Below are 27,730 nucleotides of genomic sequence, written 5' to 3' on the forward strand. Positions count from 1 at the left end.
CTCTACGTGGAGGACTGCGCGCGTTTGTACAAGAGAGACCTGTGCTACTACCAACCGCTCTACGTGCTGCGTAACTAAAGAGATTTGACGAACCACGAAATAATTGAAATGCAACAACTGAGCCCGATTTTTTATGAAACACGCAACTTTACGTACAACTAAATTATTTTTTAAATAATTTATAAAATACGAACATTGTTTCAAGAATGTCTACGATGTTTACGATGTACCTTATTATATCATAAAGATATACCAAATTATTGTATTATTATAATAGACTATAACATTATTTCGTGTAATTTAAAACTAACCGTGGAATGAAAGATTTAAACAACAATTATATAAGATGATTGGAAAAATAGTACAAAATACAAAAAAATACGGTTAAAGTATAACATCAGGTACACATTAAAAGTTAAATTTTGTATAAAATTTAAAAGGTAAATAAATAATATAATGCTACGTCGTGTATATAAATGTATATAATACATGTATTTTTATATAAATCATTGCCTACGATTCTGAGCGGAAATGGTTTATTAGCCTATTCTAGGGATGTTTTATTATGTACTTATATTAATATTAATAATTTGTAGGTATGTAGGTATGTAATGTATTATATTATGCATTTGCTTTACATTTAATATTATTAATTTAACTAACTTCAAAAATAATTACATGGTGACATGGCATCAAATAATATTTATTTGTTCATAATATAGATAATGATTAGTGAATAATACCGTATTTATAATGGCCAATCAAAATAAGAGAAAAATTAAAAGGACTATGACACGATTGACGACGTAGCTGTGAACCCAGCTTAAGAAATAAGTATTATTACCTACTTAACATTTACATTTATTTATAGAATAATAATAAATAATGTTCATAAAATAATATTATGATTATGAAAAACCTTTGAGTGTAAAATATTTCATAGTCCAATAGGCAATAAGAAATATCATTCAAATCTCTAGTACTAAATTATTACCTACATATTATTATTTTGAATTTACTTACCGGTGTTTTCAAGTCAATTTTCTTTTACTCTTTTGTACCTTACTTATAAGTTATTAGTTCTTATGAATTATAAGTTATAATACGTATGTAATCGCGTCTTTGTCGAAGCTTTAAATCAGCGGTCCTCACTACGAGTCCTTAGGGTTAGGGAAGGTAAAAAATAAGCATTTATTTGTTTTCAAATAAACTATGGCGGCGCCGCGGAGGCAATGCGAAAGCAGCTCCTGTGGCATCGTCGGTTAAAACAGAAAAAGAAGGTAAAAAATAACTAATAAGCAAAGAGTTTAAAACAAAGGAATTAGATATTTTTCCATGTTATTTTGGTTTTAAATTTATTAAAAATAATGATAAAATCATTTTGTTTTTACTCATAAGAAACTACTAAACAATGGTATTAGACTCATATTCCAAATTCCAACCAAAAAATCTCGCATACACGCGCCAATTTTCGCATCAGCGTTTACTGAACAGCTGATATCCTAACCAACTACCATAATAATACTATACAGTATACTTGGTCATTGCTTTCGAGAGATAATATTATTGCCATCTATCTGCATCGTTTTGAACTATGTCTAGAACTCACTTTATTCACTATACAGCGCTGTCAAACACGTTTATTATTTCAGATGTTTTTCTACTTCCTGCTTCATGCTGATATTTTTTCTTTATTTATGCGACCATTACGATCACGAGAATACCTATATGGCTATATAGTATATTATATTATTTTGTGGGAGTAAAGATGGTTTAAAATTATACGATTAAATATTAATATAAGTATACCTGCTCGTAAATATACAATATTATAAATTACATAAAAAATATATTTTTAATCAATGCATTCAAATATTTAAAATAATTATCATTAAACATATAAAATTAAAATTACAAAAATCGTCTGATTTATCAATTATAACTTGTTATAGTTTTTATTATTATTACGATACTATTTAATATAAATATATAATAGGTATCTACATTTTCACCCACATAATTTTTGTTTTTTTTGATTTATAAATTTGAATTGTTTAATTAAATTTCTTGTTATACTATTCTCTAAATTTTAATTAATTATTTACAACTTATTGTACATCTAATACTTACCAAATGTATAATATCTTATACATAGGTTTAGTCTTTAATTCTTTACCTAGTACAAAGATGTATTTAGGAATTTTGCGCCCCAGGTTATCTGAGTGCCATTACTTTTTTATCACCCAAATGACCTAGGTACCGTATTATATCAAAATTCTCTCCAAAATTTACCACCCGAGGCCCAAGCTCTCCCTGCACCCCCCCCCCTAAATACGTTACTGATTTAATACCTATAACACAAGCTTAGAGTATTAGATCATAAACGGTAAACAAACACAATTCTTAAAAGTATATTATGTATTTAATATGGTTGTTATTTATAAATAAAAAAAATATGTATTAAAAAATAACAATGGAGACCATGGTGTTTACGCTGTTTTAAAATTATTGAATTATCAGTCCGGTGTTGACCTGCAATACGATCGCACGATGTAAAATTGTACGCTCCGTTATCGCTTGTTTTAATTATGAAACAGTTCACAGGTTTCACACCATTGAGCGTGTTTTCACCTCAAAATAGATAACGTCACCTCTCCGAAAATTTCCAAGTCATTGTCATCATCTCCTAATTCGCCTATCCAAGCTGGCCAAAAAATAACTAAGTCATTATTTTTGCCAAATAAATTCGCTGTATTGGCGAACGATGAGAACAGTGAAATAAAATTCGACACTTCTAAGTTCTAATATAATCGGTGAATCTACCACTCGCCATCAACAGGACAAGATCAGGGCTCCTCCAATTTATGTGTAAGATTGCTATCATCCATCACGCTGTGTTAAATGAAAAACATTTTCAGTACTTATTATTTTTTTTTTTTGTATATTATATTATTTGTAATTAACGTTCTTTTATGTATATATATATATAATACATATATAGTTGTAATCGTTAAACTACATTAGTTTGGATACTTCTTAGAAGCTGTAAAAAAACTCATACTTTATCATTATCAATGTATATTATTGTATAGTGTACAAATAACATAAAAATTAGTGTTAACTTAAAAAACAATTAGACAAATACCTATTTATAAAATATCAAGTACCTAGGTAGCCAATACTTAAAATAGTATAAAGATTATAAATACAGTAGACTGAGGAGAAAGTGTCTCGATATTGAATTTTATACATTAGGTTCAGTAGGTCTAATTTGATTGTACATTTTTTTTTTATTGAAATAATATAGTAATGAGACAATAATTAGAGATCCATAAAACAAGTGTATATTATTACTCAATAAAACCTTCGGTTTTATTTTTTTAGTGTAGATACTCATCTTAGTAAATATTTGATGAATCTTATTTAACATACCACTAATACGTACTTAATAGTTACTATCTACCCAACAGTATTATTCTAATAATTATTATATTATTTTAACGTACAAAAATAAATGTTTGTTTTCATTTTTGATTGAATAATCTTCATTCTTAGTAAGAAATAAGTAATAAAAACATAAATGTTATTGAATTAACGTAGTTTAAAACTACCAGTTTTTATATATTTATATTTTTTAAACTGAAAAATACCACAATAGTCTCTAAAAAAGGCAAATTGTAATTTATTATAGTTTAATATTAAACAACTGTATCTACAGAAAATAATATGAAATTTTATAAATATCCAAAATCCAAAGTTAATATGAGTTATGAGTTTATGACTTGATTATAAATTACAAAAACGTAAAAACCTATGCACATGACGCATGTGAACATAAATATACAAATATAAAACTTGTTATACATCTATAGAATCTAATACAAGATCTTTAATAGTTAGTTTATTATAACCTGTTCGAACCTTGGTCATGACTGTTGATGCAAACTTCGACATTAAAAACTTTGTCCGTCATAAATATATTAAATACAATATATATATATATATTATAGTGATGTATTATTACATTATATTTCTGTAAGCTCATTTAATTTAAATCAGTTTTATAATAGTAGTATATTTAATTAATATTAGTACCTACTGGCTACTACATACAACTTAAATTTTATTCTAGCATGCTAACCCATGAGAAACGCATTGAAAACATTTACAATTTTTAATACCTACAATGGCTATGTAATAAAGGGATGTCTCATGAAAAAACCAGGAAAATGTACATGAAAAAAGAATTATTTACACATTACTATAATTTAGTAAACATTAGTCTTGTTAAGTATTCAAATAAAAATATTCGAATTTATATTCAGAATAGGTATGTTTTTTTTATTTTTATTTTATAATTAAATACTATCTTTTCCAAAAACAAAAAAAAATTATTTTGAATATATTTTTTGAAAATTATTCAGATACGTATTCTGAATACGTTATCAACTGTTTATTCGAATACGTATTACGAATACAAAATAAAAGTATTTTTTACAATACTATAGTAAGGGCGCATTGTATTAAAGCAGGTACTATAATTGATAACATGTGGTTAAACTAGTTATACTATATCGAAGAGCAAAAGTGTTTTGCACAATTAATATATTCAGCACTCGAAATAATTCAAAAACATGTTTTATGTAGGAAATGTGCAGTCTTTTTTATTTTTTTTTTTATAAATAATCAAACTCCAAAACTGTCTCATTTAAAAACGACCAGACGTTTGAAAGATATTACGGTTTTCAAAATAACTCTTAATAAACGGCACTACTATTTACCCACAGATATATTTTTGGCAGTTTAGTATTATGTATGTACTATAGGTAATTAGCTTGGTACTTACATAACATCATAACATGACTCAAGTAAAAATTAATACAATATAATTGTCAATTACATATTTTTTTTTAAGATTTAGTAATAATTTATTATACACATTTTAAATTTTATGTAGCATTTACGTAGACGCCCATTGGGGGAAGAAAGATAAAGCACTTCCCCCCCCCTAGACAAACAATATTTAAAACTTATGGATCAATAAATATTACCATGATATTATTTTTAACTTTATTACCTTACATTTAAATTTTTTTATTTTGACCCCCTTAAAATGTTACCTATGGCCGCCCATAAGCATTTATATCTATCTACATATACTTTTATATAGTTATATATACATATATTTAAAGAATATAATTTATTAAATGTTATTTTATTTTGTGTATCCGACGATGATACAATTAATAAATTATGTAAAATAATTAATTTTTTGAAGCTTATCAAAGCTGCAGCCTGCTAATTAAGTATAGGTAACATATTCACAGGGTAATCGGTAAAAATGACCGAAGAAGAAATACCTAAGAAAAAATACCAGGTAAAAAATAAATGCTAGAAAAAATATCCTTGGAAATAATATCAAGTAGAAAAATACTCACGTAAATAATACCCAATAAAAATGTACAAAAGCATACTTATAAAATTATTTTTCATCCTTATCGTAAATAAAAAATTTCCTACACTACACTATAGTTGCCTCTTATGATCAAGTAGGTGATAATTATATACGAAGTATCTCTCAGAAATAGATGAATATTATTTATGAAAAAATTACATAATTACATAACAATGATTAAAAAAAAAATTAACCTATATTGTATTAAATTAATATATAAGTTTTTATGATATTAATAAATTATTAACAAACTTATTATTTTATAAGAGTTGCCAAATTATTATTATATTGTTATTGCAAATATTATCTTATTGTACCATATATAACTGTATTCAATATTTTTACATTTACTCAATATACCTATCAATTTTATGAATGTATAATTTTATAATTAGCTTTCCAAATCCCTCCCTATCTCCCCAAAATGATTTAAAAAATATATTTGAATATACAATTTGTTATACTTTTACTTTATATATATAAAAAAAAGGATACAGTATTAATGAGTATTATACCTATTGCATGTAATATCTTTTTTTTTGTAACTTACAGATTAATTATACTTAATACTTTATATATTTTAAAGAAGTATTTTAATATTATTATGAAAAATACAAATTATAATATGTAGTACGTGAACTTCCTGTATTCTTATTTTAAAACTAAATTATTTATACGATAGAAAAAAAAAGAATTAAATAAATTGTTATTAAAACAAATTTCTACTCATTGATAAATCATTGAATTATAAAAAAAGTCTACATAATGTATGTTACAAATCAAGGTTGTTTCATTAAAGCGAACACATTTAAAAATGCGATAAATAAAATATGATAAATGTACTCGTAAATATTTTTTTGTAATTTTTATAAAGTCAGTTGCACATTATTTAATATTAACATCACTAACATGTAAAACTTACTACTGATTTATTATGTGCAACTTTTGAAACACTTTTTATGTTCAGTAATATTTTTCCAAGAAACAAAATGAAAACACACTATTGAAAAAATCATAGTTTTAATGCTTTGATCACAATCATAACGAGTTCTGTATGATGATTAAGTCAATTTTCATCAGTTGCATATATTGCCAATCTTGACCGATTTTACTTAATTTTATTAATACTTATGCAAATATTTAACAACAACAATAAAGTTTCGATTTTTGGTAAATTTATAAACCATTTCTTCATAGTTTAGCTTTTACAGTAAAATAACATGAACAACCATTTTAAATTTTAAATTGGTCTTATTAACTGACATCATTACAATATGTGAATTACTTTATTGTATCATAACTATGTATTTTATATTTTAAGTTTTTCTAAAATTCCATACTGCTCATTGTCTTAATTAATTATATTAGTTTACTCATTTAAGGTTATTCATTATGGGGAGGTAAAAAAATAAAACTACGAATAGTGTACTATTTCAAGTAGAAAAATGTATGCATATTATCATATAGTTTGTTATTGAAAAATACAAGTAGGTAGTTAAAAGACAAATAATAATAATAATAATTTTTGCTATGTACAGGCTTTGTGAACTTTTAAAATATTCACTGTCAATTATAAGTCATAATATATAAATTTAAAAATTAAAAGCATGGCAAATTTTTCATAAGCTACAGGCAGAAGAATTTGATTTGTTGATTCTTTTTTATTAATAGCTCGGCTTTTCATATAAGTGCAAAGATTTCAGCTTCAATATTGTAGTGTTATCATTCGGATCGTGATTATGATCGGTACATTTTATAAATAATTCATATTATGACATAAACATAATATAAAAGTATTTAAAAAAATATTCTGATATATTATAAAATAATATGATTTATAACTGATAATTTATAACTCACCGGATCATAAAGGTTTATAATAACTTTGCCCATACAAGTCACTTTTGAACACTTTCAAAGAATATTTGATTTATATATTCGTAAAATAGTATACTCATACTTATATTTAAATTTTTTTTAATTTAGTTTAGTAATTTAGTTTTGGTTTATAGTGTATTTTAGAGTGTATAAGTTATGTTCTACTGTATTATCAAACTCATGTCTCATACTGATTGCGATCACGATTCACGATCTAAAGTTTTGAGTAATTTAATTTAATCTTATCTTGTAAAATATATTCAATTTTTCCCAATTAATTATCACCATAGAACGTATCCATGATCAATTTTTACTAATTCAAACAATAGATAGTACACAGTGTCCATTTACTGTAAGTAATGCGTAAGTGTTTACCCTGCCATCAGCAATGCTTAAATAAAAAATTGAAAAAGGGATTATTTAGTATATAATACCTTATTTTATCGAACACACGTGAAGCAACAAGAATAGACTTATGGAAGGAGGGAATGAAAGGGCATAACTCACATAGCTATGGAAGGATCCGAAGGATAGCTTACTAACCGGAAGCCATCTGTCATGGTCGGTATGGAAGACACTAAGTAGATTACAAACCGAAACTGGAAGGACAGCGAGTAATATGAAAAAAATGGGAATTAAAAGAGGATGGGAAGTAGGATGCAGACCATCTGTTTCCATGCCCCCTACTATCGATTAAGTGTAGAAAGGAAAATTTTTTGACTCATGAAATTTCAGATAAGGCAATACAAATTACGGCTTATTTGGAAGGGAAGGGAATATGAAGACCGTCACGACAGAATGAAGAAGAAGAAATTTTATTGAACATGTGTATATGAAACTAACACCCAAATATAGCCTTAACTACCTATAATTGACATAGTTTATTATAAAAAGTTTTATCATAAGAAATTATAAGTAATTTTAACGTATATAAAAGTATGAAATTTTTCTTACTTTATTATAGCTTAGAATAGTTTAAATAAATAGTTTTTTCCTAAACATAATATGGTGAACAGAGTACTGAATAATTTAATGGATTTTAAGATTCCTTATTTAGACTGAAGGTTGACTTAAATAATTTTTAAATATTCTGTACATATTATATATGTAATCATTTTTTTAAATCTAAAATGTATTGTTAGTTATTTTGACTTATTCCGTATACCTATAGATACTTCCGAATTGGTGTCGACTGTTTTGACAGAAGTGAAATATCAAAATAATATACGTTTTGATATTCGTAATTTCACATTAAAATGTTGTCACTGTTGATATGAGATAGGTATGCAGATATGTAAATACTAAATAAGCTACATATTGATGACTTACATACCTATATAACCAACTGCATAGGAAATTATTTGCTTATTGCTTATTTTTATCTATAAATATATACTTTGATGTTTTCATCATAAATATGAGTCAAACTATTTTCTAGCTGCGAATCGATTTATAAATATTTTTTTATTACTAATTAGCCATTTAGCAATTCTAAATTGTATAGTTAAAACTTAAAATGTAATATTTAAACAAATATTATTTGATCCTTTTGACGTTAAAAAGTGGTTTGACTTTAAATATAATATATTTATTAATAAATAGATTCAATATTTCAATCGAATTCAATACTCGTAAAAAATACGACTCCTCCAATGGTCTTTTTAAAATGTAATTTTGAACTATTACCTGATTTTTTTCCACTAGTGGAATTCACACGTATCTATTTTTACCTGTTTTTTTCTTGGTTGCTTATACTAAAAAAAAGTATTAGTGGCAGAATTTACATGAGTCCTTTAAATGTACCAACACAAAGAAATTAGACATTTTGCATGAGCTCTGATAGCAAATTACGAAAAAAATATTTGTATAAAAGATAAATAAGATGCCTAAAAAAGATTAAGTTAATTTAATTATTTACAAGTTAAAAATTAGGTATTTTTTTGTAAATTATTGTTTTTAGTTTTAATTTCAAAAATAATATTGAAGTGTAATTGGTAAAATTAGCGCGAGTTAGATGAAACTGAGAAGGGGATTCAAAATATCAAAATTATTCAAGATACATTTGTTAAATAAATTATTTATGTTTAGAGAAATAAAAAAAGACAAATTATTAATCGAATAATATATTACCCGTCTAACATGTTCATTGGATCATCGGGGGTACAATCTATCGAGGTTCTAGTAGAATCGTTCTACAATTTAAAATTTGAATAAATTATTACATAATAATATAATATTGATATGTTATAATTATTTACGTAATTAAATATAATAAAACACTTACATTACATTTACAATATTTACTATGACAAGTATATGTCCAAGGTCTCAAGATATATTGACATATAAATACACCGTACAAATGTTATAAAGCTAACATCCATAGGCCCTATACATAATTAATGTATACAGAGGGGATTTAGTCCTACTAAAAACTATTCTAGTTTAAGGTGTTTTCCCCACCTTTTAGATCGTCCGAGTATGACTGCACAAGCACATATTTTATAATGCACAAAATTATTGTTCCCCCTTTGATATAACCCTCTACTAACGTCCTTGGTATCATTGAACTTCGTCTTATCTTTTTAACAATATTTTTACCAATGGTTTAACACATACTAACTTAAAAAATGTTTACTAGTAAAATTAAAATTAATGTAAGTTTATGTAACATACACTATACATTATACATACAATAGATTCGCGAGATATATATAATATATATATAAAGGAATTTAGTGTTCACTAAGAAACAGAGTGCCATTTGACATCGATCAGCTCATACACATTAGATAAACTAGGCGTCTGGTGTTTTTGTTTATGATCTTGTCTATACATTAAAATAATATTTTTTAATTATTCTAGATTTGAGAAGTGCGTGTGTGTGTTATCGTAAGATCTATACTTAAATCTACATACCTATATTAGCTTGAGTATAAAAATTGTTGAATTCTTTACAAATTTCAAAAAAAACATGTTAACTTATAATAATAAATGAATATTTCCTTTTTTGATAATTTGTATTTAATAAACAATTCCTAGTTACTAAAAGGTAAGTAAAAAACATATTTTAATTTTATAACATACTATATTGAGGAAGATAAAATAAGAACTTTACAGAACCTATGTTATTATAATATGTGTATGTGTATGCTGTATTCAGTGATATGTATTATTTACACAGATTATAAATCAATGATATATTAGACATACATTTAAAGTTAAGTTTTCTGTGTTTATAAGACGATGAGGTAACTAATAAAAATTAAAGTTAGAAGTATAGATTTTCAAAATGTATTAAATACGTACAGTAATGTTACAAATTAGATTTATAAGTGATATTTAATTATATTATTTAAATTATAAATAGTTTTCTGTTGTGCGTATCTATAAATAAAGCATTATGTCAACATAAAATGCATAATTATGTACAATAACGATAATTTTGATGTGTTAAAATAACAAAATAAAATTTCGATTAATTTTTGATCTTTAAAAATTGCCCATTTTAATAAAAAACAAATGTATCATCTTTTATTTTACTATGGAAATTATAAATTTTCTAAATATTACAAATTTGAAATTTCAACTTATATATGACAAAATATATTTCCAATGGTTTTATTATGTTTAAATTATTATGGTTAGAATTGACATATTAATTTTTTTTTACCATATAATATAACATAAATAAGCTTGTATTCAATTATTCTATCTTTTTAATAAAAATTGAAAAACCGTTTTCTGTACAATAAATTTTATTTAACATTTTAAATTTATATGGGAAATTAAGAACTCTTATTCTCACCAAATTAATGATTACCAATGAAATTAATTATTAATATTTCAAAAATATCATGAAACAAGCAAATAATAATAATAACAATATGAATCTTCCTAGTTCTCCCTAATTAAATAACCTATAGGCTATAATTATCTAAATATCTTTAACGATCGTTTTCTTTCATATCTTTAATATGTATGCGTATAATACCATGAAACTTTATTATTATTATTATAAGATAGTTTAACTATGTTAGAACTTAAAAACTAACCAAACAGGTCTAGTTGTATAAAAAACACGAGAAAATAATTTGACCTTGTAATTTGTTAATACTGATGACTATACGCGTGTAGGTGTCCACAATATGACCATTTTTTTAAATTTGATTATTTATATAATTTAAATCATATATTGACATGCTATTCAATTAAGATATTATCCATAACATTTTATGAAATACGGAACTTTAGAGGCTACATTACTTATCAGGAAGACTAATAACTAATAACTAAAGTTATGCTCGTTTATAAATATAAATAGAGGGAGGATTGTATTAATTTTACATTGTAGTAACTAGTAAGTTTTTTTGTTAAAAAATAATACATTGCTTTTTAATAAAAGTCTAAATTAGCTTAAAATAAAAAAAAAGAGAGAAACAGTGACACATTTGTATTTATATTGAGTGTAAAATTAGATAGGTACTGAATGATAAAATATTGATTTTAAATAGCGCTCACTGAACTAAATTACGTTATGTACGATGTTTAATACAATATTTTAAATACACAAATAGTATTTAACCAGTAATAAGTAAATGAGTATTGATTATTGGATATAATAATAAGAATAAGCGGAGGATCATGTTTTAAAAGACTAGCAGCATTTTTTTTAAATATAATAATAATTATTTATTTTAAATGAGCATTTTAAAAAAAAAAAAAATGTGTTAAATATTTATTATATTAAGAAACTTCACTTCTATAGTTCTATTACTTACAATTCAATAAACAAAATTCTAAACTATTTTTATTTTATACCTATTTTATTAGATATAACTGTAAAAGAATTTTAAAAATAGGATTATCGAACTAATTTGAATATTATACTGATTATTAATTTGAAATAACATATTTTAATATTTAAGTAGTTACTAAATAATTTAGAATTAAATTTAAATTGAATTCATAAATCCATTTTGATAAGCTACACACAAAAAAATTTTAAATTTATCCAGCTAAAAAATAATTTTCACAGTCTTGAACTTTGAAGTACTTTTTATTTACAACACTATAAGATTATTACAGATACGTCAAATTATAAACTTCGTTGAACTATTTTACCGAGAAATTATTTATTTATGAAACTTTCAACATATATAAAATCTGTTTTTATATTATCACTATGGATATTTTTATAGATTATATATCAGTGAAAACCTTGCATTTTTTCATCATACTTAACTACGTAATAGATCGACATTTAGATCTAAGTCTTCCGGTGAAAATAATTTAGATACATATGACAGAAAACAAAGAAAAACGTGTTATCCTTAATGTTAAATTATTTTTTCAACCTAACAATAGAAAGAATTGTGATAAAAATTTAAAAATATAGATTTTATGAATAATTAGGTAAGTACGCTGCACCTTATGAATTATGTCATTTTATACATATTATAGTAAAAAATATATGTACGCGTATAGCATAGGGATCATGTTATGTAAACAATAACTTAACTACTATTCTCGAAAATGTTTTAAAACGCGAATCCAACGGGTACAATGGAAACAATAAAACGCAAACTGGTTTATTCTACTGCCAATAGAATATTGTTTTCAAACTGAACAACTCTACTCAGTACTCACAGACCACTTCGTAAACTAGTATCAGTGACCGCGTACTACGGTGTAATACATCATTCAATAATTTTATTGTAATAGTAATAAAAAATGTATTTGTTTTGATAAGAAAAATATAATACTTACGTTCATTGTTCTACTTCCCAATAGATTTTGTTGATCCGGAGGATTAGGTAAGACTTTTGACATTTTAAGATAAAGGTATATTGTTTTTAACTTTCAAATCAAATAAATATACATTTTATATACCTAATATTTAATTAATAATCAAAGACATTAACAATTTATTTGTGAAATAATTTTTTACGATTTATAAAAATGTACAAAAAGAGTATAAGAATCAGGATTAATACCTACCTATCACTTAAAGTTATGAAAAAAAAATATTCAATGTATTTAACAACTTAATTAATATTTCTCTGAGTTTAAAACATAATTTTTTTCAATACTCGCAGTGGTGTTCAAATTATAAATAACAATACCTAAACTAATATTCTATTAACTGTTAAACTTCATAGATAAGAAAAATATTCAATTTAAATATTTTACGATAAACGTTTTAACATCAACTATGATAATTTAAAATATTTAAATATTAATAAACAAAACAATAATAATTTACCCTATTATCTTGGATATAGCTATAAAAAATTATTTTAAGGGTAACTTCTACAATATACATTAATAATAAGATGAACTTTGATTACTTAAATTTTACATAATTTTATCACATCTGTAATAGGTAAATATATTCAAAAAAGTTCAACGTTAAGTTATTGTGTCTTAATTTATATTTTCTACATTAAAATATTTTTATAGAAATCAAAATTTTAAATTTTCTAACTGCTTAATGCTTAAAAAATATTTTTAGAAATGAATCTTATTAACTAATAATAACTAGGTATATTGATTTTAAATTAATTAAGAAAGTTTTGATTAAATGTGTGTTTTATGGAGACTTAGAGTACCTACATGTCCTACATATATGACATTATATATATAAATATTTTAATTTTTTTTTTTAATATAAGCTTCTAGTATATAAACTTTGACATCTTGACAATTACAATTATATATTTTAATTAAAGTGCATATATTGTATTAAAAACATATATTACAATAATTAATAAATATTTAAAGTTATATTTTTATAACATCTACCAAATTTATAAATGTATTTATAATATAAAAATTATAAGATGATAAAGAAATACTAAATAATTTTAATCTAGTCATCATCGTATAAAAATGTTGTGTACAAATAAACAAAATCAAATATTTAGCTAAGACGTTATAATACCATCACGATTATAATATTAAACAATACTAGAATAAATAAAAATCATTATTGAAGTCATTATGTTTATTATTTTTTTAATCCCAAGTCGCAACTACAATATTACGTTCTGTATATCGGTACGATAGATTGGACGTTTGTAAATAATAACGTGGGACGAACGTGGGTAAAACCTTAAAACGTAGGTACATGAAATCGAGTAATTATCAAAAAAACCAAGAATATACGGTTAATCCATATTTGTATGTAGGTATATTTATTCTGTATGTGAGCTAAATGTAATCCGTGTCACAATCACAGATGATGTTAACAGAATTATTATTCTGCGTAAACAATATAATTATAAATAATTTTCATCAAACCTATAACAACAGGTTGTAGTGAGTTAAAGTGTTTTTTACACTTCGGTGATTTCACACTTTTGTACTAAAACGTATTGCATAATTGTATGATTTGTATGAATTATTAATTTCAATAATGAAAAAAAAATAGTAAAAACAAAATATCCTAACAAAATGATAATCATTATTAAAGCGCGATTTTTATGCATTTGCATATTTATTTTGGTTGATCGTATGATATGCTAAGTGAGCACAAAATTTGTTTCATGACGTAATGATTTAAAAAATAAAACTTTTTTAGTGCATATTTTTGGATATTTTGACATTTTTCTATTTTAAGGGCTTATTTTAAAATTTTAATTGCATATTTAATCTTTTAGTATATATTTCGATATTTTTTTGTTTTTTGTAAAAATATTATATTTTTATAGTTTCGATTAATATCAAAATAAATTAATACTTGTATACTTGTGAGAATAAACGATTTTTCCAAATATAGCCCTAGGGCTTAGATCAATAATCAAGGAAATAAAATATGTAAAATAAGATAAGAAAATATCGGTTACGGCCATGATTGAATATTGACATTATTTCACTATTGTTTAAAAAATAACTTTTTTTATGCATATTTTTTATTTTTCATGCATATCTTAAAATTTTAGTGCATTTTTAAGATGTTTTAGCCAATATTTGGTTGGTTTTTAATGCATACAAATCCACGCTTTTATCATTACCTATGCAAAATATGGCTGTTACGAATACTAAAAATCTGTGAATAGTATTTAATTTACTATAATTTGAATTTTTAAATATACAGGTATAAATGATTCAAAAGTAGATAAATAAGAATACAAAATCAATAATCAAAGTAAAAAGGCCTAGTAATATATTTTTGATACTGTGTACGATAAGTTGTACAGAAGCAGGTGTAAATAAAAATTTCGTATTTCTGAAACTTATATAGCTTAAGCTTATTTTAAATATTAACAAGAGAATGATAAATTTATAAAGAAAGATAACTTTTGCTAGATAGACTTTCTTATCATACTTATCTAAATAAATACCTACTTAATTCAGTAACTATTATAAGCAGGAAACATAAAATATCAAAAAATGAAGCATGACAGAGTTATAGACTCATTTATAAAACTTGTAAAAAAATTAATTACTCAGATTTTTTTTTTTAATTCAACAGAAATCTTAGGTTTAAAATATTTATAATCTTAAAAACAATTACGTTAAATAATTAATAATTTAGTTTATTGTCTAACTAAATTCAAAACAGGGTAATATTGATTAAACTACAACGTTTTACGATTTGCTATAGACATTTGATAAAATGCTTAAATTTTTTAAACTAATAAAATAACCTTATAATTATGGCATAATAGATTTATTTATATATTATGTTTTATAAGCAGCTTTACACAAAACAATTACATTTTAAATTTATCAAATAATATATTGTCCTTTAAGTAATAATGATCACATAGTGAAAAACATTCAAATATGTGGTCATTAAAATTAAATCATTTTATTGTTGTAATTATTAATGAAATTTATGAGTTATAGCCCTATAAAAAATGAACTTGTAAAGATTTATAGCAAATATATAATAATTAAATATGACTTGTAAATTACAGTTGGATAATTAATAAGCAAGATCTATTAAACTAAAAATAAATAGAAATAAGTTGCAATTATAATTAGTTAAGTAGGTATTTTATAAATTACTAAAACAATAATCAAATGATTTTTTTGAATAAAATTAAAACTAGTTAATTCATACTAAGTAATAAATATTATAATTTGAATATTTTATTTATTTATTGTACCTAACACATTTTTAATCATTATAGTATGAAATTAATAAAAACTTTAATTGTTTAACTTTTAATCAATTGTGTTTGAGAAAAATATATTATTTTTAAATAATAAATACGTAATAAAAATTACGCACCACTGGCAAATAATGAAACAACTATTCACAAGATTCTGCAAATTATAAAAAGTGGTAGTAGGAATCGGGAAATAAAATAATAAAATAAAATCCCCACTTTTCAATTAGAATACGGATTATGATATTAACCTACCTACAATTCTAACAACATTCCGCTCATGAGTTACCGAGTCGGTTTCCGCAAATCAAGTAAAAACATGCATCCATGGGTTCTTAAAACATACTATTTATAATAATATGAACCACTAATAGCTGTTAAACCAACCAGTTAATTGGATTATACGCATTTCAAATAAGGCAATATGGTTTTTATTTAATTAATATTGTTTTCTCACTACATTTGTTCGACAAAATATTGTATTTACTATTTATTTATTTTATAATATGTTATGAGTTACATGTACTTTGTGATGCTATAAATTAGTATGTGATAAATATGAATTGTAAAATAACTATACACTACATGCATTGATATCTTTTAAATAGTTTTTTTGAATCTTGTCATTTTCAAATCAAATAAATTCTTAAACATATTTAATCAGCAAAAAGCTGTAATTGTATTTTTTAAAAAACCATGAAATCATTATTATTACGACTTAACATTAAACCCTTTAGTAACCCTCCTATAGATAACTGAACAGCAAAAATCTTTGTCCGGAATCGTAACAACAATCGAAACGAGTTTACCTTCAAAATGTAATATGGTAACTTTAAGATAAATACGTCTTGTTAATACCATAATATTAAAATATATCTATAACCACATTACTGCATTAGTATGTTATAATAACTGAATTTTTTAAAATTAAATGTCAACTAAAATGTTATTATTTTACAATATTTACTGTTATTTAGACCAAACTTCCATAAAATAATTTTATACCTGCATGTTTAAAAAAAATGTTTTGAAAATATAGATTATAAAATTTAATTTGTATTTAAATTACATCAATCTTCAAATATCTATATATATGTCCACTATTCACTTTCATAATCAATAATTACCTTATGTAAGTGTGTAGCTCACTATGTAATTCAGTTCCTACTTATTATACCAGCAACAGTAACTATCTCAAATCTAATTTAAACTATAGAATATTTTTTCAAACTAATTTTTTTACATATTATGATTATATTTCAGTAATTATACTCAAAAATTATTTTACCAGTTAACTTTTCCGGATTATCAATAAACAAGACCCATTTATAGCATTATAATTTTAAGTAAGCAAACTATTTCCTAATAATTTATCATAATCAAGTAAATATTAAATTCTTTTAAATATACTAGTTTAATTTTTTTTTTTTTTGTATTTTAAATTATAACTAAAACGGTTATAGTATGCATGGCTAAATATATATTTAATATAATTATTAATATAAATATAAATGTATTTAGCCATGATAGTATGTATGAACATAATTTCTCATATTGTATTCAAATGATTTTGTACAGTTTTTCATTCTACACTATTTTAAATACCTACCTTTAAATCTTCAATTTGTTTTAATTTACTAAATCGAAAAACAATTAAATTACATAATTCATTATTATATTTTTTTGACTTTTGACATTTTAATTTTAAAGAATTTTGTGTACATAATGTTGATTTAAACTCAGATTAAAGGGGGGCAGAAGGGCTATCATATAAAAATTAATTTCAGAAAAATCTAGAAAATAAATAAATTTATACAATAAAGTTAGTTATCATTTTTTAAATTTTAAATGAGGGTCTTTAAACAGTAAACAATGGACCTAAAAAGTTTAAGCCCGGGCTTAAGTGTTGTCTTATGTAATTCGAACAAACATTTGCTTAATCAGATACAATAAACTGTAACTTTATTGAGTAAAAAATAATTATCATATTAATTTTAATACTATATATATACAGTCCATTCCTACTTAAATAATTATCAGTTAAAGTGAAAAAAAAATATATTTATATAATATAATGATACCAATTATTTTTACTTATAATAGTGACTATTATTATGTTTCGATAATATATTATTATAATCATTATTGGAGTACGTTTGTATATATTATCGATATAATATTATATAGTAGGTATTATATTTACTTGTTAAATTGTTAACAAAAATAAAATGAATATGTAGGTATCGTATTATTACAAATATATCATAAACCTAAATGTTTTTATTTTTTTAATGGCATATACATTATACATATTATATATATGTATATATTAAAATATGTGCTAGTTACCCAGTCACTGGATCTGAATATTTTTATTCAAAATTAATAAAAAAACAACAAAACGAAATGAAAACGAAATTTAAATACAAAAAACAAACTGTGTAACAAACCTCATTAATATTTATGATAATTTTAATGAAAAAAGTACTAGGAAGTAATTAGAGGACGGTAGTTCACATGCTTTAAATGTAAAGCCGGTTATATAATAGTATTTGTATTTGTTGTAACATAGTGTATTTCGATGGGCAGATATGTTTTGAGTACAAGTTCATGAATAGTTTAGGAACCAAGCTTGAAACACATTTTAATTTTGTCATATTACTTAATATTCACAGTAGTTTTTGTTTAAAATATATAAAAATAATTTTTATTTTTTTAGAATGAAATAAAATAAAATAAATTAAATTAAATTAAAATATAAATAAAATTCTAAAGAAATAGTACTTTACATAAATGTGCACTCAACTGAAATATATTTATTATTTATGATATAATTTATTTGTGTAATACAGGTAATATGTAATAATAATCAATTAATATAATTGCAATTATTATATAATACGACAGTATTAATAATTAAAATAAAAAATATATTATACGAATATAATAGGCAAATTAGAGTATAGCGACAGCTTAATGTCTAAAGTAATGTTAAAATACTTTAAAAAAGTACTACAAACGAGTACGAATATAAAAACGTGTCGGTGGTAAATTCATGTGTATCTCTTAGCCATGTACCTACAACCTATGTGTATATTGTTCATAATATTACACATAATAAATATTATAAAAACATACATACTGGTATACAGTAGGAAAGGGAACAATCCATTATTAAACTGGTTGAATATATTAGTTTTGGATACTAGTTTAATTTATAATACATATGTCACCAATTTACTATACCTACGTCAGGCAATAGGCAAATAATATTTTCAACACAATACATAACGATAAACAATGTAGAACAATATAATTACGATAGAAATTACAAACAAATAAACACGAAAACAACATAATAAGCGCAATTATTTAAAGTTTAGGTGATGGGAATAAATAGATATACATTTTGCGGGAATCTCTGTTCCACTTCATTACGCTCATCTAAATTTTAATTACGTATAACTCTTAATCATAAACTACTCGTCCGAATTTATATCGAAATATCCCGAAAAATATTCCACTTTGAATTATAAAATTGAAATGAATGTTGCCATCCAAAAAAATAAAACATTTAAAAAAAATTATGACGATAACAATTTTTTAAAAAAAATTTTTTTATTTTTGCTGAAAATTATGTAAATAAAATATTTTTAAAAAATTTAACAAATTTTGAAATAAATAATGTATTCTGATAAAAGAATGCGAAAAATTACACTTTTTTAGAGTATTTATTATTTTGACGGTGGACAATATCGTTATCAAAACGTGTTAGACATTGTGCATAATTGTATAATATATATTTTCTAAAAAAGAAACTTATAATTTTTAAAGAAAACATAAATGCTCCTAGAATAAAAAAAACCCATTATATTTAATGAATTTAAGTAACCAATAAGGAAATCGTAAAGTTACTTCTTATAACTATAAGGTGATACTAATAATGTGTAAAGACATATATCACAGTATAATATTAGAAATCACAACGGTCGATCATTTATTTATTTATTAAATTTAACACCATCTTTATGGAAATTGGAATTTGTTATTAAAACTATTAATTACCATATTTAAATAACATAATACCTATGAAAATCTGACTTCCATTGATTTCATCATTATTCGACAACCAGACACGACCTTCAATCTTCACGAATTGGCGGCGGAGAGATATACATTCTGAAGATTTAGTTGCTGTTTTTTATAGTAGGCGAAACAAAGCGGATGGTTGATCAGTTTGGTGTCGGTACAAAAAAAAATTTAATAATATGATAAACCGGATAAACGAGTGATATCTGATCGCAAAATTATTAGTACATCGGTATAACTACACAAGAGCACCATAATAATTATTAATGTCCCGGCTAGAATAGTTATGCGTTATTTCTAATATTTAACGTCGTGTAAAACAATCTGTAATTATTATTTTGATAACTCAAATGAGTTGTGCCAAAACATAGTTATGCTCTATCTAATTAAAAAATTAACATCTCTTTATTATTATCAATAGTTTTCATTAAATACTCAAGAATACTTAAGGTTCTTAGATATTATTTACTAAAGTAAAATTATTTAAAGTATAAAAAAATTTAAAAATGTCCTCGTTATTCTAGTTTTTTTCAAATGCTTCTAAAATTAATAAAAGCAATTTTGATTTTCTAGCATATCTAGGTCATATTAACTAAATAGATACGTTTAGATTATATCATGTATATAATCATTCAAAAATAGTTGTTTTTTTTTTTTTTAATGACGAAAAAAAGCAAACCGATTATAATTCATTTCCCGTTGATCCGTACCTATATATACAGTTAAAATGAATAACATTAGGTATCTTAATATATTTTAAATATAAGCGTAACTTATTATAATGTATAATAATATAGGTGAGTAAATTAAAAAAAAACAAACAAACATTGCATGTGTCCATTACTCATAAACGTAATACACATTGAAAAAATTAACATTTATAGTAGAAGTAAGCCAGCCACTAAATATAGCAGGTTATCAATTTGAAAATAAACTACGAATATCGCTAAATTATTCTGCAAGGTTAGGTTTAACGTTAGATACATGATTCTATAAGGTATTTGAAATACAAAATATTTTAAATCTAATTAAGATATGTATGATAAATAATATTAACACAACTTTATGTTGTTTTATTATTATGTTTGATACATATTGTTTATTATTCACACTTTTCAGCATTATTATGTTTACAATTTAAATGATACGATCTATATAATTTTATGTTGCAATAAAAAACTATACTAAATTTTTAACATTAGCTTAATACCTTATGTATACTGATAATTGTTTTTTCTTTTTAATAGTTTAAAATCTTAAGATGGAAGAAATCAATCTCGATCATGTCCAAGAAACTAGTGATGATGTCAATTTAGCAGTTAAAATAACTGATGCGTACAAAGCATACAACTCTGCGGCTGTCGTATTAAATGGATTTAACATGAATGTGCAAAAGGGAACAATGTAACTATTATTTTTCTATTCGTCTTTATTTTTAATTATTATTGATACTCAATAACTTATTTTTTAATTACTATATATTATTTTATTAAATTTTATCCAATAGATATGGCTTATTGGGACCAAGCGGATGTGGCAAAACAACGTTACTTTCTTGTATTATTGGCCGAGGTAGATTGGACTCTGGACACATTCAACTTTCTGTGAAAAAGAAAAAAGAAATAGGTTACATGCCGCAGGTAATTACTAAATTATTATAAGGACCCAAATTCATAATAAAATTGAGGGATCATAACAGAATTATATGATTATATGGAACAGTGAGTTTGAGTGTATGGAGAAAAATTCAAACTGATTATACAGTATAATCCTCGACTAGTCCTAGTAACCTTGTGAATATAAAATATATAAATATATTAGATATCATAATACGCGAGATTACAACCAAAACATTTTATCAATCTAACGCCCATCATGTAATAAAGCTTGATGAGTGATGACTAATCACTCATTCTCCGTCTAACATAATTATAAGTTATAATCATCAAATAATTTAATAAATTCAAAAAGGAAGTATGTAATAATTGTAATTTACTCTAAAATGAGTAATTATGTTCTTGATTGTTTCATCATTATTCAATACCTACCCTCATTGTTATCGATACTCAATTGTCACGTATGACAATAATAATTTTTCGCGATTTCTAACTACCCAATGGCTTATCTGATAAGTAATCATTTTACACCACTTCGTAACTATGTTATTACACAGTATCACTTTTTTTTATTTTTTAACAAAAATAATGTATTTATGGTGTTATTAATTATTATAATATTATATATGTTTTTCGTATATTATATTACTATTATTAGGAAGCTTTAAAGTTAATACTGACATCCAATAAACAACGCAATAGCTTTATAATATAAAAGCACCCCAAAATAAAATTTGAATAGGTTAGTGAAATATAGCTGCTTTGAATCTGAAATAGAATATTCTGTATTATTAGTACAGAATAAAATAATATCTTATTAGTTATTTAGTTATTAGTTATTACCTTGTCGTAGTATCTCAGTATCTTATACTCTACTATTGAAGCGTGCAAGTAATCACTAATGGAAATAAAACAATTATTTTTTGAACAATTAAAAAACTACCTATACTTCAAACGTTGACATTTCCGTAAAAAATATATAGCTGTCTTAATTCTTGAAAAATTATCTTCCTGTTTCCTTGACCTCTATCACATTAAATATTATGTACCTAACGAGTTACATAATTAATAACTTATACATTATATTTAATATGTTTATTGGTATACAATTAAATACAAGTAAGCTTATATTATAATACTTTTTGATTTTATATTCTAAAACAGAATATTACTCGGAATAATTTGATCTATAAAAATAAAATTTAGACAAATAGTACCTACCTAATAATTTAAAGTTTAATGAGCGGAGTGAGTGACCAATATTTTTCGGAGTATTCTGTTTTATACTAGGTACTTCCTATGAAACTTTAAATAATTATTACTCGTAAACTATTCAACCAAAATTTGATTTTTATGTATCAAAGTACTCCAAAAAGTATTCTGCTTTGAAATTGAGCATTAAAAAAAGTTAAGAAATGTAAAAGTTACTATGATAACAAAATGGTAAACAAAAATTTAATATTGTATTTCTAACGATTTAATATTATGTTATACATTTTTAAATATTAATAATGTTTTGGTTAAATAATGAATCAACGGGTATTTATAAACTGCAAAATCAATTATGTTATAGATAAGTACTAGAAAAACAAATTTCTCTATAATTAATATTTATAATAATATTATCTATTATTTAACTTATATATTAATATACTAATATATTTTTATTTAGGACTTAGCACTTTACGATGAATTTAACATACTAGAAACTTTCCATTATTTTGGTTCTTTGTACGAAATGTCTTATAAAGATATTATTGATAAAGGTGAAAAGTTAATCAGTTTAATGGAAATGCCACCGTCTAAGACCCAATTTGGTTCAATGAGGTAACTTTAAAAAAAAAGTATAAATTTAACAAATTTTTAATTTTATATGGATAATATAATATTGAGAAATAATTTATAGCGGTGGACAACAAAGAAGGTTCTCCCTATGTACTGCTCTTTTGCATGATCCTAGTTTGTTGATATTGGATGAACCTACAGTTGGACTCGATCCAATAATTAGTGCTAGGTAAGATATAATAGTATACTTATAGTAATAGTATGCTAAATTATAAATAATTAAATCTATCTGGCTTTTGGTAATCATTATTATAAATTGTTAATCATATTATTAATTAATTACTATAAATAAAATTGTAAAACTTATTAAAATTTAAAAAGAAATCATCTATATATTTTGTGTTGACTTGCACTAACAATAATTTAATCTTTTCGTTATAAATAATTAATTAATTAAATAGATATATAGGTACTCATAAACTAAACTTATATATAAATATGTAACTATTTAGCATCTGGGAGTATTTACAAGATTTAACAAATCGTGGAAAAACAATAATTATTACAACTCATTACATTGAAGAAGCACGACTTGCAAATACAGTAAATATATTAATGATACATTTGTAATCAATTGCCTATGATTTTAAACTCAATTTAAATTCAGATAGGTTTAATGAGAAAAGGCGTTTTACTATCTGAAGCGCCTCCACTAGAAATTATGGCGTCTTGTAATGCTGACACCCTTGAAAATGCCTTTTTAATACTCAGTCAAAAGCAAACTTCAGTTAATGAAGATACAATAGTTGAGTAAAATTTATTTGAACTTTAACGTAAATTAAATTACATAATGTAGCATATGTTTACTAATACAGCAATATAACTTATTAGGAACAACCAAGAAGAAAATCCATATTACAGCCAGCTACGACGTCACTGAAAAAATCATCACTCTTCTCGCCAATACGGTTCAAAGCTCAATTATTGAAACATTGGTATTGGAGCGTCAGAAATTGGACGTTAGTATAATTATACTGTTATTAAATATTTAAAATTAAAACTAAAAATAACGTGTCTTTACTTTAGAATTATTCTATTTGTTTGTCTCCTGCCACTTCTCACTATAATGATTTATAATTTAACCATTGGACAAGCCCCAAAACCTCTCAACGTAGGAATCGTCAACTATGAGAATCCTTCACATTGCGTTTATAACTCGTTTGATATATGTGATGGAAAAATCCCACTAAGTTGCAAATTTATGAAGGAGATGGAAAAACATGATTTAACTTTGGTAATTAATATATTACATTTTGTAATTTAAAATATTTAATCTTTGCAATAATTAATTATTTTAGACACTTAAAGCATTTAAATATTACTTCTTGAAATAAATCAAAATACCAGTATTTTCTTTATTTTAACCAATCTATTAAATTTAAATATATTATTGAATACTAACAGACAAAATACAATGAAGAAAACTTAGCAAGACAAGACGCAAAACATGGTGTTACTTGGGGCTTTGTAACATTTGAAAAAAATTTTACTGATATGATCGGGTTGAAATTTGATAATCCATCAATAATGAGCTCACATGAGATAGAAGACTCCGCAATAAAAGCATCATTAGATATGTCAAGTAATATTTCAGTATTTTAATTATAACAAACAAAAAAAAAAATAATAATCTGTTTTTATTTCAGACTATGTAGTAAAAACAATAATCCAAGGAAAATTACATCAAAGTTATAAAAGTCTTACTAAAGCTTTTGTAAACTGTAATAAAACTACAGTAACTACGACGTTAGATCCAGTACCAATAACGGTAAGAATGTATACTATTTATTTTAATTTACAAAAAAAATCATTCATATTTTATTAAAATTAAAATACAACAAAACCAAAAATATTATTTTAGTTGATGACGCCTGTATTTGGAGTATTATATGACATTAACATGTCACATTACGGAGCTGCAGCAATAATATCCATGTATGTTAATATGTAAATTTATATTATTCATTATAATTTATGTATTTAACTGTAATTACTGACTAGTATACACATTTTTGGAACACCATTTTTCAAATAGTAAGAAGTCTATAAAAATCATGCATGATACATCACGAATTCATAATAACTCATCACTCATTATACAGGTAGAACATTTTAATTTCTAAATTTTTTAATACACCACTAAAACGGTGTATATACTGATGGAAATGTTCAAATGTCTCATAACAATTAATGTCACCAAACTTCTATAGTATATTTAGTTAATTTACATTTAAAACGAAAAAGAAAATTTGAAATACTTTTGAATTTAATGTCATCAGCTTAACTAGTGGGATGTGACTTGTCTAAGATTTGTATATTTTCTGGTGTGTCAATTTAAACCATGTTCTGAAAATGTTTTAGATTGGAATTATACATGACATTTCTGTTCACGGCGTTATCAATCAGCATGGAAAAAAATAGCGGTTTAATTGAAAGGAGTCTTTCTTCAGGTCATTATTATTATTATAAATATATTAAACACATTAGATTCAGTTTTTAATTAAAATTAAATGTATTTTTGAACAGGACTCACCATTCTCGAAGTTATTATTTCGCAATTGGTAGTACAAGTTACAATATTAATCGTTCAAACTACCACAGTATTCATACTACAGTTCATTGTGTTCGATCATCCGTTCTTAAGTCCATGGATTACACCTTTTGTAATTGTATTCTTACAAGGAATATGCGGGACATTTATGGGTAAGTGAATACATTTTATGTAACAATTGAATTCAAACTTGAAACTACGCATTTTTATTTATGAAAAATTTGTACATTATTTAATTGAAATACTCTATAGTTTTAGTAATTATTTCTATATTAATATTTTAAAATATTGTATCAATACTATATTATAGGTTTTGCGGCGAGTATTACTTTTGATGAAGAGAAAATCACTACATTCTTTGGAGTATGTTTAGTTATGTCACAAGTATTCTTAAGTGGTAAGTTTTTGTGAATAAATTTAAGATTAAAATATTATTTAATATAATAATATTATTATTATTAAATATTTATTATTATTATTATTTATATTTTAATTCAGGTATCATGTGGCCGTTAGAAGCCATGGATCCAATATTAAAAAAGATTAGTCTTTTTTTCCCGTTAACTTTATCAGTTGACTCATTTAGATCAATAACTGCAAGAAATTGGGAATTATCTCATCCAATAGTTATGCAAGGGTTTATATCAATATTGGCTTGGATATTTGTTTCAATTTTTGTTTCAATATTAAGTCTCAAGTTAAAACAAGGTATTAAAGCGAAAAAATAAAGAACGCCTGTTGTAATTTGTTTGATATTAATCGTTATGTTGTAACTTTGTGTTTAAGTAAATTGTGTAATATGTAAATATAATTATAAGATATATAATTAGAAATAACTAAGCTTATTATTTTTAAATTTTTAAAAAAACATACCTATAATTTTTTGTGCTCCGAATATTATCAAATATAGTTTTTGATCAATAAAAATAAAACAAAATAAATAACTACTAAATTGAGTCCAAATTCATAATTGGATTTAATTACACTACATTTTTAATCATACGTCCAATAGTCTAATGTCTAAAATATGTATTACATTTTATTAATTTTTTTTTTAATTTCCCTAATTTGACTAAATGTATATGTTCATATTTTAGATTTTGAACGAAGTGATGAATTTATTGATTTTACAATGATGTGTGTGTGTGTTTCTTTGTGTCCTTGAATAGCATATTTA

The 27,730-nt window shown here is 23.9% G+C and overlaps 1 protein-coding gene across 1 annotated transcript; it reads left to right on the forward strand.

Moving 5' to 3' along the window:
- Positions 1 to 12,963: 12,963 nt before the first annotated feature.
- LOC114125819 (ABC transporter G family member 23-like) lies at positions 12,964 to 27,389 on the forward strand. The gene is made up of 16 exons (XM_027989600.2): positions 12,964 to 13,149; positions 21,789 to 21,945; positions 22,049 to 22,181; positions 23,830 to 23,984; positions 24,064 to 24,171; positions 24,455 to 24,545; positions 24,610 to 24,747; positions 24,834 to 24,961; positions 25,029 to 25,236; positions 25,407 to 25,584; positions 25,649 to 25,770; positions 25,864 to 25,937; positions 26,364 to 26,452; positions 26,529 to 26,705; positions 26,864 to 26,950; positions 27,052 to 27,389. Exons 2-16 carry the CDS (start codon positions 21,803 to 21,805, stop codon positions 27,279 to 27,281), a joined length of 2,061 nt encoding a protein of 686 aa, XP_027845401.1. The 5' UTR covers positions 12,964 to 13,149; positions 21,789 to 21,802; the 3' UTR covers positions 27,282 to 27,389.
- Positions 27,390 to 27,730: the final 341 nt, after the last annotated feature.

The sequence above is a fragment of the Aphis gossypii genome, chromosome 2 (assembly GCF_020184175.1).
Source record: "Aphis gossypii isolate Hap1 chromosome 2, ASM2018417v2, whole genome shotgun sequence".
Lineage (NCBI taxonomy): Eukaryota > Metazoa > Arthropoda > Insecta > Hemiptera > Aphididae > Aphis > Aphis gossypii.

What these genes read in the sequence shown, in the direction of transcription:
- LOC114125819 (XM_027989600.2), top strand. Translation starts at nt 21,803, where the DNA reads ATGGAAGAAATCAATCTCGATCATGTCCAAGAAACTAGTGATGATGTC. An exon ending in AATGTGCAAAAGGGAACAAT is followed by an intron (nt 21,946 to 22,048) that starts GTAACTATTATT and finishes TTTATCCAATAG; the next exon opens with ATATGGCTTATTGGGACCAA. An exon ending in AAATAGGTTACATGCCGCAG is followed by an intron (nt 22,182 to 23,829) that starts GTAATTACTAAA and finishes ATTTTTATTTAG; the next exon opens with GACTTAGCACTTTACGATGA.